Consider the following 19,536-nt stretch of genomic DNA (forward strand, 5'->3'; position numbering starts at 1 on the left):
TCCGCAACGGGTGTGGCTGAAAAAGCCGAATCCACTAATTTGAAAGCGTGTCCACATACTTTTGCATATATAGTTTATATGTCTAAAATAATAGTTACTGTACTACTTACTGAAGTCAGATCATACTTTGGAAAGATTGGTGCTCTGACTGCATTTGTCTTCATATAACTGTTTCCACAGCTCTGCCCACGGCCTCAGTGAAGATAGTCACTCCACAGGGTCTCCTCTACCCTGGAGAGACAGTCACTCTGCAGTGTGACATGTCAGACTACACAGGCTGGACGTACCGCTGGTTCAGACACAACCATCACCTTCCCAGTCAGACCAGTAAAGCCATAGATATCACCATCCCCATCACCCTGACTGGTCAGGTTGGTCAGTACAGGTGTGTTGGGAGGAGGAGAGATCGGCCCCAGATGTCATATCGCAGCTCAGCTCTCCCCATCATCATCACTGGTGAGGTCACTGTTTGTCTTCAATCTGGGCTTTCTAAATTTAGAGCCAATGAGGGTTCATCTAAATACAGATATATACACTGTAAATTCTAACTGAATGGAGTCAACATATGTAAAATATACTTTTATCACAATGTAACAGCATCAGCTGAATTACCAGGCAGGTATCCAGATGTTTTGTGCATTATTTTCACAGCTCTTCCCAAAACTACTCTGACTCTGAAGCTAAACCCTGTGTTCCCTGGAGAGACAGTTACTCTGACATGTTCAGTAGGGTCTGACAGTAGCTGGATCTATCAGTGGTACAAAGGCAGGAATGATAATGTAGTGTCCCAGTCTGGTTACAGTAACATTGTAGTCTCTCACATCAGTAGATCTGGGGTCAGTACTGGTGTGAAGGCAACAGAGTGTCTAGACCCACATCTTCACAACCAAGTAATGCTATTATTCTCACTGTAAAAGGTGAGTTACTTTGTGTTTTTGTCATAAAGATGGACACTTTTTCTATTGTGTCAGAATTCTTAGTTAAAGTATTGGGACAGTGATGGGACAGTGTTGTTCTGTGAAGTGTCCAAACTCCAAAGCAATAACAAACACATTGTTAAATTATTTTAGGACAAAGTATTTGTTGATACACATACTGTATTTCTATTGAGAGGAGTCTGTCCTGTACACTGACTCCTAAACTTCATATTTTAACATAAAGGAAAGCATTTGTATAGAGGTTTCATCTTTGTAGCTGTGCATTTATGATGTTTGTTACAACACGGGCAGCACCATTGAGGATATCAAATCAAATCAAATGTATTGATATAGCCCTTCGTACATCAGCTGATATCTCAAAGTGCTGTACAGAAACCCAGCCTAAAACCCTAAACAGCAAGCAATGCAGGTGTTGAAGCACGTTCGCTAGGAAAAACTCCCTAGAAAGGCCAAAATATATGATGAAACCTAGAGAGGAACCAGGCTATGAGGGGTGGCCAGTCCTCTTCTGGCTGTGCCGGGTGGAGATTATAACAGAACATGGCCAAGATGTTCAAATGTTCATAAATTACCAGCATGGTCAAATAAGAGGTCTGGGACAGGTAGCACGTCCGGTGAACAGGTCAGGATTCCATAGCCGCAGGCAGAACAGTTGAAGCTGGAGCAGCAGCACGGCCAGGTGGACTGGGGACAGCAAGGAGTCATCATGCCAGGTAGTCCTGAGGCATGGTCCTAGGGCTCAGGTCCTCCGAGAGAGACAAAGAAAGAGAGTTTGAGTTTTTATAAAACCTTTATTTTTTACTCAAGTGTTAACATAAATAATGACACACTGCCTTTTCAGAAATGAAACAACAAATGTAATTCCTAAACAAAAATAAATACATAACATATACATTCAACTTATTTCATCAGCAAAAAATAATTTCCCCTCCTCTACAAAACAAAGCGCTCCTTTGTAGGCCCACTTCTCCTCAAATAATAGGAGATCTTTTACAGCTGAAAAGAACTCAAAATCTACTTTTATTCTTGCTTTCACTAATCCTTTAAAAACACATCTTACATCCTGCCCATATCCCGTTTCTATCTTATGTTTCCTACTCAGAAAAATTGACATCTTAGCTTGTCCCAAAATAAAATTTAACATTTGACATTTTCTTTTCTGTTGTTTACTATATTGAAACCCCAAAATAAACACAGTGTTATTGAAAAACTCCCCTACAGCTTTAAACAAAGATTCCAGCATTTCCAATAGAGGTTTTATCCTCTCACACTCCATAAAACAGTGAAAAATGGTTTCTCTTATATTACAAAAAGGACATCCATCTCTAACATCTGAGTTAATAACAGATACAAAAGCATTAACTGCAATGATGCCATGTAAAACCCTCCATTGCATATCACCAGTACCCTTTTGTAACGGTGGCTTGTACAGTGCTCTCCATGCTGGCTTTACCTTGTCATCAATGCCCAATTTTACCCTCCATGGAGTGTCTTTTCTATTTTTCAATGTATCTTTATTCAACACCTTGACACACCCCCTATACAATTCCTTCCCATTCACCTCATCCAAACCCACCTCCTCCAACCCTCTCAAATCCAGCAATAACGCCTTTCTTTCTGACTCTGGGATATTTGGTGTAATCCCTAGTTTTGGAAATGAGACGTCTTCATCTTGCACCTTCTTCTTGTGGCTACTAAGCATACCCCATTCTTCCGCTGACAGAGCCTTCCTACAGCTCCCCAGCATTTGTCCGACAATCCTTTCCGACCTCATCCCCAAATGTTCTGCCACCCGTCTTCCATCCATTAAGGCGGGCCCAGCCATGGCCATTAACTGTCTTAAGGTGATGATTTTCCCCTTCACCAGAATCTTGGAGAAATGTGGAACAGCTGCAGTTGTACAATCCAGTCTTGCCCCATACACCAGAGGTTCCTCCAACAGCCAATCCACTGACTCCGCTGAAGTTCGTCTGGACACCTTCATTATGCTCCACACTCTGAGAAGGCCTCTGTAAAACGGAGGTACTCCCTCCCTAAAAATCTGACTACTATCAACCAGAAATAAAGCCTTCTTTAAACCTAATCCTCCAACCCTCTGTAATATAAGACCTGCCACCCCTCTCCACACCACATTTTCCGGTCCATAAAGCAACCTTTGAATAAACTGAAACCGGAAAGCAGCAGCCCTACTAGCAAGATGTACAAGACCTTGTCCCCCCTCCTCTTTTGACAAATACAAAACACTTTGTGGAACCCAGTGATATTTATCCCAAAATAAATCCACAATAATTGCCTGTATCTTAGCCAGAAGGCCAGATGGTGGTTCTAGAACTGACAACCGATGCCACAGTGCAGAGGCAATCACATTGTTAACTATAATAGTGTGCCCCCTATATGACATACGAGATAATAACCAACGCCATCTCCTCATCCTCCCTTCCACCATTTCAACCACCCCACTCCAATTTTTTTCCATAGTCCCCTCATTTCCTAGGTACACTCCAAGATACTTAAAACCTCCCTTACACCATTCTAGCCCCCCTGGCAAAGGCATGATCCCTCCAGACCATTCTCCAATCTGTAAAGCACAACTCTTTTCCCAATTTACCTTTGCAGAGGATATTCCCCTAAAACGATCAACCATTAGACTCAAGCTATCCACCTCCGCTTGATTTTTCACTAGCACAACTACATCATCAGCATAGGCTGAAAGACGAATAGGAGGAATATCCTCTGAAAGGCACACCCCTGCAATGCGACTTCTAATGCTATTTAGTAGTGGTTCTATAGCAATGGCATATAACATCCCTGTCATAGAACATCCCTGCCTAATACCTCTACACACTTTAAAAGGAGCACTCAAACCACCGTTAACTTTCAATACACTTTCAATGTCACCATATATCACCTTTATCATGGCAATAAAACCAGAGCTGAACCCAAACGCCTCAAACGTGTGCCATAAATATTGATGTTCAACTCGGTCAAATGCCTTTTCCTGATCAATTGAAATTAGACCAGCATCCAACCCAATAGCCCTAGAGACGTCCAAAAAATCACGAATCAGAGAAATGTTATCCCCTATCTGCCTGCCAGGAACACAGTAGGACTGATCCGTATGTATGATTTGCCCCATCACCTCCCTCAGCCTGTTGGACAAAGCCTTTGACAATATCTTATAATCAGTGCACAATAAAGCCACCGGCCTCCAGTTCTTCACCTCCCTCGGGTCACCCTTTTTGGGCAGTAGGGTGAGGACAGCCCTTCTGCAGCTTATTGGTAATGACCCTCCGGTTAAACTATCATTGGCTACTTCTAACCAATCCTCTCCCAACATAGCCCCAAAAGACTTAAAAAAGTCAACGGGAAGCCCATCAATGCCTGGTGCCCTTCCATTTTCCATGCCTTTTAATGCAGTGTATAAATCCTGCAAAGACAATGGTTGCTCAAGCTCAACCTGAGCTTCTGCAGTCACCTTTGGGAGCCCATCAAAGAACTGCTGTGTCACTGTTTTGTCCTCTTTGTACTCACACTTGTAGAGCTCAGCATAGAACTCTACTGCCCTCTTTCTAATTTCACTAGGGCTAGTGAGCTCTTGTCCAACAGCTGATTTGAGACAATGAATAATTTTTCTTTGTCCATTCTTTTTCTCTAAACCAAAGAAAAATTTGGATGAGGCATCCATTTCAGATATTCCCTGAAACTTACTTCTCACCAGTGCCCCCTGTGCTCTGATACCCTGTGCTCTGATACCCAGCAGGTCTGCCAATGCAGCTTTTCTCCTCTTGAGGGCCTGAGTATCACCTCGATCTCCTGTGGTCTTCCACTATTTCAATCTCTAGGGCTTTCATTGATCTGGTGATATCCTTGGTGACATTCCTCGTGTATTGATTACAAAATTGTTGAATCTAGATTTTCCCTATATCCCACCATTGTTGAAGGGATACAAAACTGGCCTTTTGAGACCTCCACCTCTCCCAAAAAAACCTGAAACAGTTCCTGAAGTGAGCATCACTCAATAAAGTTATATTAAAATGCCAGTATGCGCTTTTAGGTTTTACATCGTTAATGAACACCACCTCTGTTATTAAACAATGATCAGAAAATCCCACTGGGGTTATCACACTTGATTTACAGACCTGAGATTGATGCTCAAAAACATAAAACCTATCTAACCTGGCCATAGAGATGATGTTCTCTCTCACATGCGCCCAGGTATACTGCCTTGTTCCTCCATGTTGACTCCGCCAAATATCACACAGTTCATTTGTTACAATAAGGCGTTTTAAAAACGTCCTTGAGGCTATATGAGGTTCTTGGTGATTTCTATCTAAATCGCTAACTGTGCAGTTAAAATCCCCAGCATTAAACAAATAATCTTCTTTGTTACATTTCCCAATGGTATTTGATAATGTCTCTAAAAAACATACTCTCTCAACTGTCACCACTGGGGCATATACATTTATCAGACACATATTGATGTTTTCATACCTTGCTCTAACTTTTAATAACCTCCCCTCAACTACCTCTTCAACCTCATATGACAAAGGCAAAAACCCTTTTGAGAACAAGATAACCACACCCCCACTTTTTGAGTTTTTATGACTACACACCACTGAACCCCCCCCCCCCCCCACTCCTGTTGCCACATAACTTCATTTTCCAAATTACTATGCGTTTCTTGTAGAAAAATTATGTCACTTCCCTTTCCCCTCATTAACTCATACACCATGGCTCTTTTTTTAACATCTCTTGCCCCATATACGTTTAAAGAAGAGATCTTAAAACTGCTCATGGATAATAAAAAAAATACAGAGGAAGATACAGCCACCACATCTCTTTACAGAGTTAAAACTGCAACTGAACTCTTTAATTTTCTTTGGAATTTACATCACTTATCACTCTCGTGACCACTTTCTTGAGTCTAGCAATTTCAGGGCTTTTCAAACCTCCCCCTGTAATTTTTGACATCAGAAACTTTGCTGATTCAATAAACAATTCACGTTCAGGGAAAAAATCAGTTACATTGTAATCCTGCATATATTTCTTCCCTTTTGTCAACTTCAGAAATTGACGTATCTTCTCGATCCCATACCTCCCTTCCATCCCATCTATCTCACTATATTGTTGTGATGCGTCAGATGACTCACTCTCGCTATCCTCCCCAGAAGAAAACTCCATCTCTACAACCTGTTCATCTTCAACTGATTTATCCATCTCTACCTTTCTCTTAGAATTAGACCCTTCACCACCCCTTAAATTCTTCCTTTTACTCCTCGGTATTTTGAAAACATCCGCTTCCTTTTCCGTTATTTCAATCTCCTCTTGACCTCCAATTTCATTTTCCAGCACCACCTCAGCGACGGCAGTCGCAATCTCACCTACTGTTTCCCCTCCCTCTTTGTTCTGATCTACCACAATTGCCCCCGTATACACAATGCCTTCCTCTCCTACTTTTCCAACCACATCTGCCCACCTTCTCTCTTCCACTGCACCCGTAGTATTTTCATCCCTTCGCGGTGGTGCGTTAATTGCACCCGCACTAAAGCTACTACCAGGCTCAGCGCGCTCATTCTCTGGACAACTATGCACCAAATGCCCCTCTCTTCCACATCCAAAACATTTCATTGATTCAGTAGATGCATAGAAGACATAATCAAATCCATCAATCTTAAAACTAAACGCTAAATTCAGTTCATCTCCTTCCTTTTTTAAAATCATATGCACTTGTCTCCTGAGACACGACATGTTTCAACAACGGAGATTTACATCCAAAAAGAACCTTCTTTATTGTAGATACGATTTGACCATGGCGAGATAACTCTCGCTCTAACACTTCATCTCTAACAAATGGTGGCACGTTAGAAAGCATAACTTTCTTCGCCGGATTCATAAGCGGAAATACCGGCGTCTGTATCTCCCGCAACACAACACCTCTCTCAACTATCTTATTCACCTTTTCAATTGAATCTAAGAATATCACTACAGCGCTATTCATCCTTGAGGCTGATTTGATGCTATCATACCCAATGATAGCACCCTCAGCCAAGCTACAGTCTTCCACTGAACACCCGGCCGCAGCAGGAATCTTTACTCCATGCCTCCGACTCAGTTTTTCAAACTCTACACTTCCGCGAGTGGCCATTGCAACCAGCCCCACCCACTTCACAACCGCTGATTGTGCCCTCACGAAAAACCAACCTCAAAGATCCCACCACCCCTATATGTGCTTAATGATAGTTAAACAAGATACCCTTAAAACAACTAAACTAATCAATATATATATATATATATATATACATACCAAAACCCGATAGAGTGAAAAGAAATTCCATTCGCTCTCACAATCACTCCTGCTTAACGACTCACTCCCAGCATGCACTCCGACGAGAGAGAGAGATAATTAGAGACAGCATACTTAAATTCACACAGGACACCGGTAAGACAGGAGAAGTACTCCAGATATAACAAACTGACTCTAGCCCCCGATACATAAACTACTGCAGCATAAATACTGGAGGCTGAGACAGGAGGGTCAGGAGACACTGTGGCCCCATCCGATGATACCCCCGGACAGGGCCAAACAGGAAGGATATAACCCCACCCACTTTGCCAAAGCACAGCCCCCACACCACTAGAGAGATATCTTCAACCCCCAACTTACCATCCTGAGACAAGGCCGAGTATAGCCCACAAAGATCTCCGCCACGGCACAACCCAAGGGGGGGGGCGCCAACCCAGACAGGAAGATCACATCAGTGACTCAACCCACTCAAGTGACGCTCCCCTCCTAGGGACGGCATGAAAGAGCACCATTAAGCCAGTGACTCAGCCCCTGTAATAGGGTTAGAGGCAGAGAATCCCAATGGAAAGAAGGGAACCGGCCAGACAGAGACAGCAAGGGCGGTTCCTTGCTCCAGAGCCTTTCCGTTCACCTTCACACTCCTGGGCCAGACTACACTCAATCATATGACCCACTGAAGAGATGAGTCTTCAGTAAAGACTTAAAGGTTGAGACCGAGGTTGCGTCTCTCACATGGGTAGGCAGACCATTCCATAAAAATGGAACTCTATAGGAGAAAGCCCTGCCTCCAGCTGTTTGCTTAGAAATTCTAGGGACAATTAGGTGGCCTGCGTCTTGTGACCGTAGCGTACTTGTAGGTATGTACGACAGGACCAAATCAGAGAGATAGGTAGGAGCAAGCCCATGTTATGCTTTGTAGGTTAGCAGTAAAACCTTGAAATCAGCCCTTGCCGTGACAGGTAGCCAGTGTAGGGAGGCTAGCACTGGAGTAATATGATCACATTTTTGGGTTCTAGTCAGGATTCTAGCAGCCGTATTATTTAGTGCTTTATCCGGGTAACCAGAAAGTAGAGCATTGCAGTAGTTTAACCTAGAAGTAACAAAAGCATGGATTAATTTTTCTGCTTCGTTTTTGGACAGAAAGTTTCAGATTTTTGCAATGTTACCTAGATGGAAAAAAGCTGTCCTTGAAACAGTCTTGATATGTTCGTCAAAAGAGAGATCAGGGTCCAGAGTAACGTCGAGGTCCTTCACAGTTTTATTTGAGACGACTGTACAACCATTAAGATTAATTGTCAGATTGAACAGAAGATCTCTTTGTTTCTTGGGACCTAGAACAAGCATCTCTGTTTTGTCCGAGTTCAAAAGTAGAACGTTTGCAGCCATCCACTTCCTTATGTCTGAAACACAGGCTTCTAGCGAGGGCAATTACTCGATGCCGACACATCTTTCTAGCTGATTTACAAGCTGAAGCTATGTTGCACTTGGTGACCTCTGACTGTTTCATCCAAACATCGTTGGTGCCGACATGGATAACAATATCTCTATTCTCTCTACACTCGCCAGTTTTAGCTTTAGCCAGCACCATCTTCAGATTAGCCTTAACGTCGGTAGCCCTGCCCCCCGGTAAACAGTGTATGATCGCTGAATTATTCGTTTTAAGTCTAATACTGCGGGTAATGGAGTCGCCAATGATTAGAGTTTTCAATATGTCAGAGCTAATGGAGCTAATAGCCTACAGGGGGGCTCAAACCATCCAAGACCCATTGATATATATTTGAGCAAAACACTACTACTACCATATACTACTGTACCCTACTCTATTGTACTGTACCCTACTCTATTGTACTCTACTGAACTGTACCCTACTCTACTGTACTCTACTGTACTGTACCCTACTGTACTGTACCCTACTCTATTGTACTGTACTCTACTGTACCCTACTCTATTGTACTGTGCTCTACTGAACTGTACCCTACTCTACTGTACTGTACTCTACTGAACTGTTTTCTGCTGAATTGTACCCTACTCTATTGTACTCTAGTTGACCGTATTGTACTGTTTTCTGCTGAACTGTACTGTGTTCTACTAAACTGTACCCTACTCTACTGTACTCTACTTGAATGTATTCTACTGTTCTCTACTGTGTTCTAATGTACTGTACTCAAGTTTACTTTACTTGAGCTTCTTACAATTGCAGAAACGGCCCATGTGCTCAGGATCTATTGGTCTTGGCCTTGAGACCACACAGGATCTAGTGGTCTTGGTCTTGGGACCACTCAGGATCTAGTGGTCTTGGTCTTGAGACCACTCAAGAACACTTACATTTGGTCTTTATCTTGTTATGGTCTCAATTAACTGGTTCTGGATAGTGGGACCAATGTTCTGGTCTAAAACTTGGTTCACAAACCATAGGTAACACATGGACTTAGATAGACATTGCATTATTGTCTACCTGTATGTCGCATTATGGCATCTGTGAGAAGATGGGCAGCTTCATTGAGGCCATCTCCATTTAGAAATCGTCAATTGTCTTCTTCTACTATTTCTATGAGTTGGTAAACAAACAGAAAGGGTTCACACTGCCACCTAGTGTGTTGTTTGAAGTGGTAAAACATCAAGGTTGGTGATATACTGCAACCTGCAGTTATGGAATGTTTACTCACAATTATAATTAATTGGCTCTCCCCCTTGATGACCTGAATGGAAGTATGTGATCCTTTCTTAACCCATAGGAAGTCCAACCCAGTTGAATACTTAAAAATTGTGAAAGTCCTCAATAGTGCTGCCCATGCAAAAACATGCTTTTAGGTACTAGAGTCCTCTATCTTTCCCTATGAGGCAACCCAATTGGAGGAAGACAATATTCTCTGATCATTGGCTGATCACTCCCAAACCATAGGAATCCCCACCCAGTTGACTAGTTTTTAATGGTGGAAGCCGTCAATGGCAATGTTTGTAGTAAAATTAGTTTTTTTTTCCATCTAGCGTTCTCTATTTATCTCTATTTTTAAAAACTTACACCAAAACACCTGCTATTTTGCCAAAATAATGAAAGGAAAAGTGAACTAAACATTTAACAACATAATGAATTAGATGCTTAAGTAATTAAATCAATCAACATGTTCCACATTCATACAATCAACATTGAACATTTTACAGAGAACAATAGAGATTATATTTCTGTAAATTCAATTTAAAGGTTTTGAAAATTGGTTAAACGTCATGTTTTTACTATTTAGTTAATTTGTTATGCAAATACATTTTCTCATATGAATCTGTAATAGGTTAATCAGAATGATCACTACTGTGCATGGTGCTCCCTTTACTGCTTATATTTCACTATGTTTCTGTAGTGACCCGTTTAGTGTGGTGGTAAGGAATTCAGGTATACAATATAAACAAAGTGTGTGAGAAGTATATATATCTATCTGACAGATGCTGGAAGACGTGTGTTGAAAGTTGGGAAAAATAGGATACAACTTAGAAAAAAAATATAAACCCCCAAAAGTGCACCACTTCTGTAGAACAACCCATAAATGAATTATAGTTTTAACAAAGTTTTGAGGCTTTACATTGTCTGTTTACATTTACATTGTTTACAAACATTGTAGTAAAACCAGATTATATTCTTCAAGAATCAATGGGTATGAATGGGTATACATTATATCATTCATTTATAAGTACAAAAATGGAGCTATAAATGGTACAAAGACAACAGTGAGATTAGCTTGTCCCAGTATAAATACCATAATACCAGATCCACCATCAGTAGAGTTACTGAGTCTGACCAGGGTCTCTACTGGTGTCAGGGAGAGAGAAGATCCAGACCCACATCTTCATCCATCAGTAGAGTTACTGAGTCTGACCAGGGTCTCTACTGGTGTCAGGGAGAGAGAAGATCCAGACCCACATCTTCATCCATCAGTAGAGTTACTGAGTCTGACCAGGGTCTCTACTGGTGTCAGGGAGAGAGAAGATCCAGACCCACATCTTCATCCATCAGTAGAGTTACTGAGTCTGACCAGGGTCTCTACTGGTGTCAGGGAGAGAGAAAATCCAGACCCACATCTTCATCCATCAGTAGAGTTACTGAGTCTGACCAGGGTCTCTACTGGTGTCAGGGAGAGAGAAGATCCAGACCCACATCTTCATCCATCAGTAGAGTTACTGAGTCTGACCAGGGTCTCTACTGGTGTCAGGGAGAGAGAAGATCCAGACCCACATCTTCATCCATCAGTAGAGTTACTGAGTCTGACCAGGGTCTCTACTGGTATCAGGGAGAGAGAAGATCCAGACCCACATCTTCATACATCAGTAGAGTTACTGAGTCTGACCAGGGTCTCTACTGGTGTCAGGGAGAGAGAAGATCCAGACCCACATCTTCATCCATCAGTAGAGTTACTGAGTCTGACCAGGGTCTCTACTGGTGTCAGGGAGAGAGAAGATCCAGACCCACATCTTCATCCATCAGTAGAGTTACTGAGTCTGACCAGGGTCTCTACTGGTGTCAGGGAGAGAGAAGATCCAGACCCACATCTTCATCCATCAGTAGAGTTACTGAGTCTGACCAGGGTCTCTACTGGTGTCAGGGAGAGAGAAGATCCAGACCCACATCTTCAACCATCAGTAGAGTTACTGAGTCTGACCAGGGTCTCTACTGGTGTCAGGGAGAGAGAAGATCCAGACCCACATCTTCATCCATCAGTGATGATGTCACTGTTACTGTGAATAGTGAGTATTTTAGTTGTTGTTGTTGTTATCTTATCACTCAAACCTATTGAAATACCCACAGATTATCAGCCAAAGACCACACTGACTTCAGACAAAGAAGACGTATTCACAGGAGACAGAGTGACACTGAGCTGTACTGTAGAGTCGCCTGGATGGAAGTTTTACTGGTACAGACACAGACCAGACTCTACTCCAGTAACCACAGCCTCTAGATACTCCTACACACTCAGCAGGGTCAGTGTCTCTGATGGAGGACAGTACTGGTGCAGAGCTGGGAGAGGAGACCCAGTCTACTACACCCTGTACAGTGACCCAGTCCAGATAAACATTACTGGTGAGTCTAAAACAGTTTTATGTTAAAATTATGCTATTGTATATGGATAGACAGTAATCTATGGTATAATATTTGTCTGTTTACTGTATCACAACAATGATAGATAACTTGAAGCTATAGTGCAACTGTTTATTCAGTTTTCTGTGTTGTGTCTATGCAGAGAGACCTGTTGCTGTTCTGACCCTCCAACCCAACTGGACCCAGATATTCATTAGAGAGACTGTCACTATGAGATGTGACATACAGGGAGGTGGAGACACTGACTGGAACTACAGATGGTATAAGAATAGTCCGGTAGTGATCTCCTTTAACACAAAGCCTGAGTACAGAATCAGTCCTGTCTACATGTCTAACAGTGGATCATATACCTGTGAGGGTGTAAAGGGAAACAAGTTCTCCAAGACCAGTGATGCTGTAAAACTGACCGTGTCTGGTAAGTCTATCTAATCAAGTATAAATTAAATTGGGTTCAGTAGAATACTTTCTAAGACTGAAAGGTTGAAACCTGTCCTCTATCAAATCACAGATCAACCCCAACCTGTCCTGAGTATCTCTCCTCAGTGGCTGAACCCTGGAGACTCAGTGACTCTGAACTGTAAAGTTGACAAGACGTCTACAGGCTGGAGGTTCTCCTGGTACAGGGCTGTTCCCCACAGAGCTGGGTTACCCTCCCTATCAGACAAGTCTTACTCTCTACAGCCCCTATCTGACAATGGGACTAGTGAAGACTCCTACACTCTGATCCCTGCTGGTCCTACTCACACAGGAGGATATGTGTGTAGAGCTGGGAGAGGAGACCCAGTCTATGACACACTCTACAGTGAACCTCAGTTTCTCTGGTCAGGAGGTAACCAACTGCATTGAAACTGTATTAAATCATCTTTAAGTCACCCTCATGTGTCTATATAACTATAGGTTTGGCTGTCTCTCTTTGTTACAGATCTGCAGCCTTCAGTGTCTCTTACAGTACTTCCCAACAGAACTCAACATTTTACATCAAAGTCTCTCTCACTGAGCTGTGAGCTGAAGGGGAACTCTACTGGATGGAGACTGAAGAGACACACAGAGACAGCATGGCTGCCAGAGTGTGTCTCTACCTGGAGATCAATAACAGAATCCACCTGCACCATCACATCATTGGACACATGGTACAGTGGAGTGTTCTGGTGTGAGTCTGGATCAGGAGAGTACAGCAATGCTGTCAACATCACAGTAAATGGTACGTCTATTGTACAACATTCGCTAATCTTTCATAAATACATGTATAATAATATGTTCAATTCTGTAACTGAATGACTGCATCTCATAAATACACGCTCATAAGATGTTGATGTATTGTGAGTGATGACTCCAGATTTACAGTATTATTTATATATTATGTTACACAGATGGTGATGTGATCCTGGAGAGTCCTGTCCATCCTGTGACTGAAGGAGACTCTGTGCCTCTGACCTGTACATTTAGACATCAGGGAACAAATCCTAACCCCAAGACTGATTTCTACAAAGATGGAACACTCATCAAGAATGAGACCACAGGAGAGATGACCATCCCTACAGTATCCAAGTCAGATGAAGGATTCTATAAGTGTAAATCTGATGAAGGAGAATCACCAGAGAGCTGGGTGACAGTGAGAGGTGAGAAAACATTTATGATCACAAGTTAGTTACCTTTTTATTATCTGTGTGAAAATCATGTGATTTAAGTTTTGATGTTAAAATAGTTTTGGATTTCCACTTCCCTAGAAAATATGATCTGTCAACTAAATTGCCAAAGATGGGCCAGCCTACTTTATTTTCATGCTCTATACCATAAATATATATCCTCTCTGTCTGTCCTGTTCTCTCACCAGATACATACAGGAATTGAACTACTTTATTTATTTTCCACCTCAGAGTCTGATGGTGTTGTTCTGTTCTCTCTCCGGTCGTAGCTCCTGGATCCTCTACATCAGTCCTAGTAGCAGTGGTTGTGGGTCTGGTTGTTGCTGGTGTTCTACTGGTCATTCTCCTGGTCCTGCTGGTGAGATATCAAAACAGAAAAGGTAAGACTTTTGAAATGTATCATTTAATATTATTATGTTTAGAATCAAAATGTCTAAATAAAAATTAAAATAGTTGGAGAAAGTTCAGTACATAACACAATGTGTTTGTCATTACAGGTTCCTGTTTCAACAGAATATTCTGGTGAGTACACCTGTCTCTCAACTATATTGATACATACAGTATAACATCTTCTCTGTGCTTCTTATGCTGAGTGTCTCTCTCCCTGTAGGCCCCCTCAGCCCCAGAGAACCAACCAGGACCCCCAACAGGACCAAGGATCTACCCAGGGTCAGGCTCCTGATACTGTTTATACATGTCTACATGGTCAGTCTCTCAGCCCAGACCTCTACCAGTCTCATCTCTGTAACCTCATACACTGACTCATCTACATGCACTTTGTATAACAACCAGCTTTGGGGACAAAATCATTTAAATTCCGGTCAATTCAGAAAGTTAACCAAATTCATTATACTTCCCAATTGATCCCTAGTCAAGCTTAGGATAACCAACCTAAAAATCTAAACAAAATATCTCTCTTCTCTGACCAACAGGTGACGCTAACATCTACGATACGATCAATTCCTCAGACAACAATGATAACGGTAGTGTAATGTAATGTTTTCAGTATGAATGTGTAGTAGTCTGCTGCTCTTCATTTAATATGACATGTAGAGTTTGACTAAGTGGAGGTGTTTGTGTATTATGTCTCAGATGTTGCTGGTGCTTCTGCTGCTGGACCAAGTCATGTGACTTACGCCCAGATTCAGCTGAAAAAGTTGGCCAAGAAAAAGAAAGGTGATCCTCAACTGTGACAAATGTAGCAGTGTATCCCAGAGGGAAAAATAATCTAATGTAATTGTACTGAAAAGAGTTGTGTGAGAAAATGGCTCTGTGATTTGAGAACTGAAATACTGGTGGTTCTTGTTGCTGCCTATCCTTGTATATTCTGCAATAATTGGCTGTTGAGACTGTTCTGTAATTATAATTTTTTTCATGGCAATTCACTACAAAACTGTAATCGACATTTCATGTAGATGTATATTTACAAATTCTTCCTTCTCCTCAGAAAAGAGAAATTATCCTAAAGACTATCCAGTCTACTCTGAGGTGAAGACAGGGAAAGCCACAGGTAAGACCCATTCTACAGGTTGGCAGTCATTAAAACCTTAATTCGTCATTTCTGAGTTTGGGACGAAGAGGCAGAATATGCAATAATCTAAGTCCTTCATTTGTTGACTGGAAATGTCCATTGTCAGCAGCAGCTGGACCTGTTGATGTGACCTATGCTGAGGTTGACCTCCAAAAGAGGGCCAAAGCCAAGAAGAAGAGAGGTAAGACTGAACATCCCTCCTTCCATATTCCCCTTATCAGAACCTCGTAACTCTTTGACCCCATATTGAATAATTGTATAAATTATTCTGTATATATCTGTATATTATTCAGTTTATTATTCTAGATATTAATCTGTATATAACTTCATATTACTCTGTATGTAACTGTATATTATTCCATATATAACTGTATGTTAGTCCATATATAACTGTATAGAACTGTATATTACTCTGTATATTATTCCATATAGAACTGTATAGAACTGTATATTACTCTGTATATTATTCCATATTAACTGTATAGAACTGTATATTATTCCATATATAACTGTATATTATTCCATATATAACTGTATAGAACTGTATATTACTCTGTATATTATTCCATATATAACTGTATAGAACTGTATATTATTCCATATATAACTGTATATTATTCCATATATAACTGTATAGAACTGTATATTACTCTGTATATTATTCCATATTAACTGTATAGAACTGTATATTATTCCATATATAACTGTATATTATTCCATATATAACTATATTACTCTGTATGTAACTGTATATTATTCCATATATAACTGTATGTTAGTCCATATATAACTGTATAGAACTGTATATTACTCTGTATATTATTCCATATTAACTGTATATAACTGTATATTATTCCATATATAACTGTATATTATTCCATATATAACTGTATGTTAGTCCATATATAACTGTATAGAACTGTATATTACTCTGTATATTATTCCATATATAACTGTATAGAACTGTATATTATTCCATATATAACTGTATATTATTCCATATATAACTATATTACTCTGTATGTAACTGTATATTATTCCATATATAACTGTATATGTATAGTCGGGGGAGCTGCCACTCAAGTCCCTAGCCTTTTACAATCATGGCCCTCTGTCTGGTTTCGGTCACCGTTTTATTTACTGACTTTTTTTCATATATTCCATATATAACTGTATAGAACTGTATATTATTCCATATATAACTGTATAGAACTGTATATTATTCCATATATAACTGTATATTATTCCATATATAACTGTATAGAACTGTATATTATTCCATATATAACTGTATATTATTCCATATATAACTATATTACTCTGTATGTAACTGTATATTATTCCATATATAACTGTATATAACTGTATATTATTCCATATATAACTGTATATTATTCCATATATAACTGTATAGAACTGTATATTATTATGTATATAACTGTATATTATTCCATATATAACTATATTACTCTGTATGTAACTGTATATTATTCCATATATAACTGTATAGAACTGTATATTATTCCATATATAACTGTATATTATTCCATATATAACTATATTACTCTGTATGTAACTGTATATTATTCCATATATAACTGTATATAACTGTATATTATTCCATATATAACTGTATATAACTGTATATTATTCCATATATAACTGTATATTATTCCATATATAACTGTATATTATTCCATATATAACTGTATATAACTGTATATTATTCCATATATAACTGTATATTATTCCATATATAACTGTATATTATTCCATATATAACTGTATATTATTCCATATATAACTATATTACTCTGTATGTAACTGTATATTATTCCATATATAACTGTATATAACTGTATATTATTCCATATATAACTGTATATAACTGTATATTATTCCATATATAACTGTATATTATTCCATATATAACTGTATATAACTGTATATTATTCCATATATAACTGTATATTATTCCATATATAACTGTATATTATTCCATATATAACTGTATATAACTGTATATTATTCCATATATAACTGTATATTATTCCATATATAACTGTATATAACTGTATATTATTCCATATATAACTGTATATTATTCCATATATAACTGTATATTATTCCATATATAACTGTATAGAACTGTATATTATTATGTATATAACTGTATATTATTCCATATATAACTGTATATTATTCCATATATAACTGTATATTATTCCATATATAACTGTATATTATTCCATATATAACTGTATATTATTCCATATATAACTGTATAGAACTGTATATTATTATGTATATAACTGTATATTATTCCATATATAACTGTATATTATTCCATATATAACTGTATATTATTCCATATATAACTGTATATTATTCCATATATAACTGTATATTATTCCATATATAATTGTATAGAACTGTATATTATTCCATATATAACTGTATATTATTCCATATATAACTGTATAGAACTGTATATTATTATGTATATAACTGTATATTATTAGTCTGTATATGACTATATTATTCCGTAAATAACTGTACACTATTCTTTATATTATTCTGTATATAACTGTTATATTATTCTGATGTGTTATCCTCACCCCTACAGAAACAGCAACCCCACCTGAGCCAGAATCTGTCTATTCTCTAGTGAAGCCATACACAGTCCCCGGTAAGATTAAATCAACAATCTATTAAACGGGTATGAAACTATATGTAAGTATGTCCTGACAAACTGGTGAGAAATGTTTCTGATCATGTTACATTTTTATCATCAGTGTGATGAACTATGGATTCTAGCGTTGATGTTAACATACATTTGGATTTGCACTCTCAAACCAAATATTATTTTGCAACTAAATTGTCTGAAGATACAGGCTGGCCAATTGGAAAGCAGAATATGCATTAAGCTAATTTCATCCATTTGTTGACTGGAAATGTCCATTGTCAGCAGCAGCTGGACCTGTTGATGTGACCTATGCTGAGGTTGACCTCCAAAAGAAGGTCAAAACCAAGAAGAAGAGAGGTAAGACTGGACATCCCATCTTCCATATTCCCCCTATCAGAACCTCATATCTCTTTGACCCCATATTGAATAAATGGATGTTATTCTGTATATTAGTCTGGGTATTATTTTGTTAATGATTCTGAATATAACTAATATATTATGCTGATGTTTATCCTCCTACAAAAACAGCAACCCCACCCGAGGCAGATTCAGTCTATTCTCAATTGAAGCCACGGTCATGCCCCGGTAAGACTAATAGCCATTTGTTATTGATACTAAAATGATATAAATATGGAACTAATGTTCTGATATCATATTCCAATGAATCTATTTGAAGTATGTCTCAGTTTTAATTTTAGGGGATTTTTTTACATCATGCAGGTCCTTGAGGGAGATGGAGGGATAAATAACTTTGTGTGGTGATATGTTACAGGTCCTTGAGGGAGATGGAGGGATAAATAACTTTGTGTGGTGATATGTTACAGGTCCTTGAGGGATAAATAACTTTGTGTGGTGATATGTTACAGGTCCTTGAGGGATAAATAACTTTGTGTGGTGATATGTTACAGGTCCTTGAGGGAGATGGAGGGATAAATAACTTTGTGTGGTGATATGTTACAGGTCCTTGAGGGATAAATAACTTTGTGTGGTGATATGTTACAGGTCCTTGAGGGAGATGGAGGGATAAATAACTTTGTGTGGTGATATGTTACAGGTCCTTGAGGGATAAATAACTTTGTGTGGTGATATGTTACAGGTCCTTGAGGGAGATGGAGGGACACATCAGAGGAGGAGCAGGAAATACCTGGGAATATAGATTATTCACACATTCGCACACAGACACACAAGCACACCCACAGATACACACACACATAAAGGATTTATTTATATATATATATATATATATATATATATATATATATATATATATATATATATCTCACCAAAATATTTGATTTAATATTGGTTTAACTGTGTATAACTGCAACAGGTTTTGAAACAATGA

General features: G+C 39.1%; 1 protein-coding gene across 7 annotated transcripts in view; it reads left to right on the forward strand.

Annotated features, from left to right (window-relative positions):
- Positions 1-18,933, forward strand: part of LOC118936439 (basement membrane-specific heparan sulfate proteoglycan core protein-like) — a 100,266-nt gene extending 81,333 nt beyond the window's left edge. For 5 of the 7 annotated variants that reach the window (XM_036987398.1, XM_036987400.1, XM_036987401.1 and 2 more), the window contains 17 exons: positions 181-456; positions 12,038-12,310; positions 12,471-12,743; positions 12,837-13,157; positions 13,251-13,529; positions 13,699-13,947; positions 14,244-14,354; positions 14,472-14,496; positions 14,585-14,679; positions 14,907-14,957; positions 15,067-15,150; positions 15,422-15,484; positions 15,615-15,686; positions 18,132-18,194; positions 18,474-18,548; positions 18,720-18,776; positions 18,912-18,933. In XM_036987398.1, coding sequence (XP_036843293.1) covers positions 181-456; positions 12,038-12,310; positions 12,471-12,743; positions 12,837-13,157; positions 13,251-13,529; positions 13,699-13,947; positions 14,244-14,354; positions 14,472-14,496; positions 14,585-14,679; positions 14,907-14,957; positions 15,067-15,150; positions 15,422-15,484; positions 15,615-15,686; positions 18,132-18,194; positions 18,474-18,548; positions 18,720-18,776; positions 18,912-18,919 — 2,375 coding nt within the window. In that variant the 3' untranslated portion in view covers positions 18,920-18,933. The remainder of the gene's footprint in view (positions 1-180; positions 457-12,037; positions 12,311-12,470; positions 12,744-12,836; positions 13,158-13,250; positions 13,530-13,698; positions 13,948-14,243; positions 14,355-14,471; positions 14,497-14,584; positions 14,680-14,906; positions 14,958-15,066; positions 15,151-15,421; positions 15,485-15,614; positions 15,687-18,131; positions 18,195-18,473; positions 18,549-18,719; positions 18,777-18,911) is intronic. The other 2 variants (XM_036987399.1, XM_036987402.1) reach the window with 1 other exon arrangement.
- Positions 18,934-19,536: the final 603 nt, after the last annotated feature.

The sequence above is a fragment of the Oncorhynchus mykiss genome, chromosome 9, assembly GCF_013265735.2.
Source record: "Oncorhynchus mykiss isolate Arlee chromosome 9, USDA_OmykA_1.1, whole genome shotgun sequence".
Taxonomy (NCBI): Eukaryota; Metazoa; Chordata; class Actinopteri; order Salmoniformes; family Salmonidae; genus Oncorhynchus; species Oncorhynchus mykiss.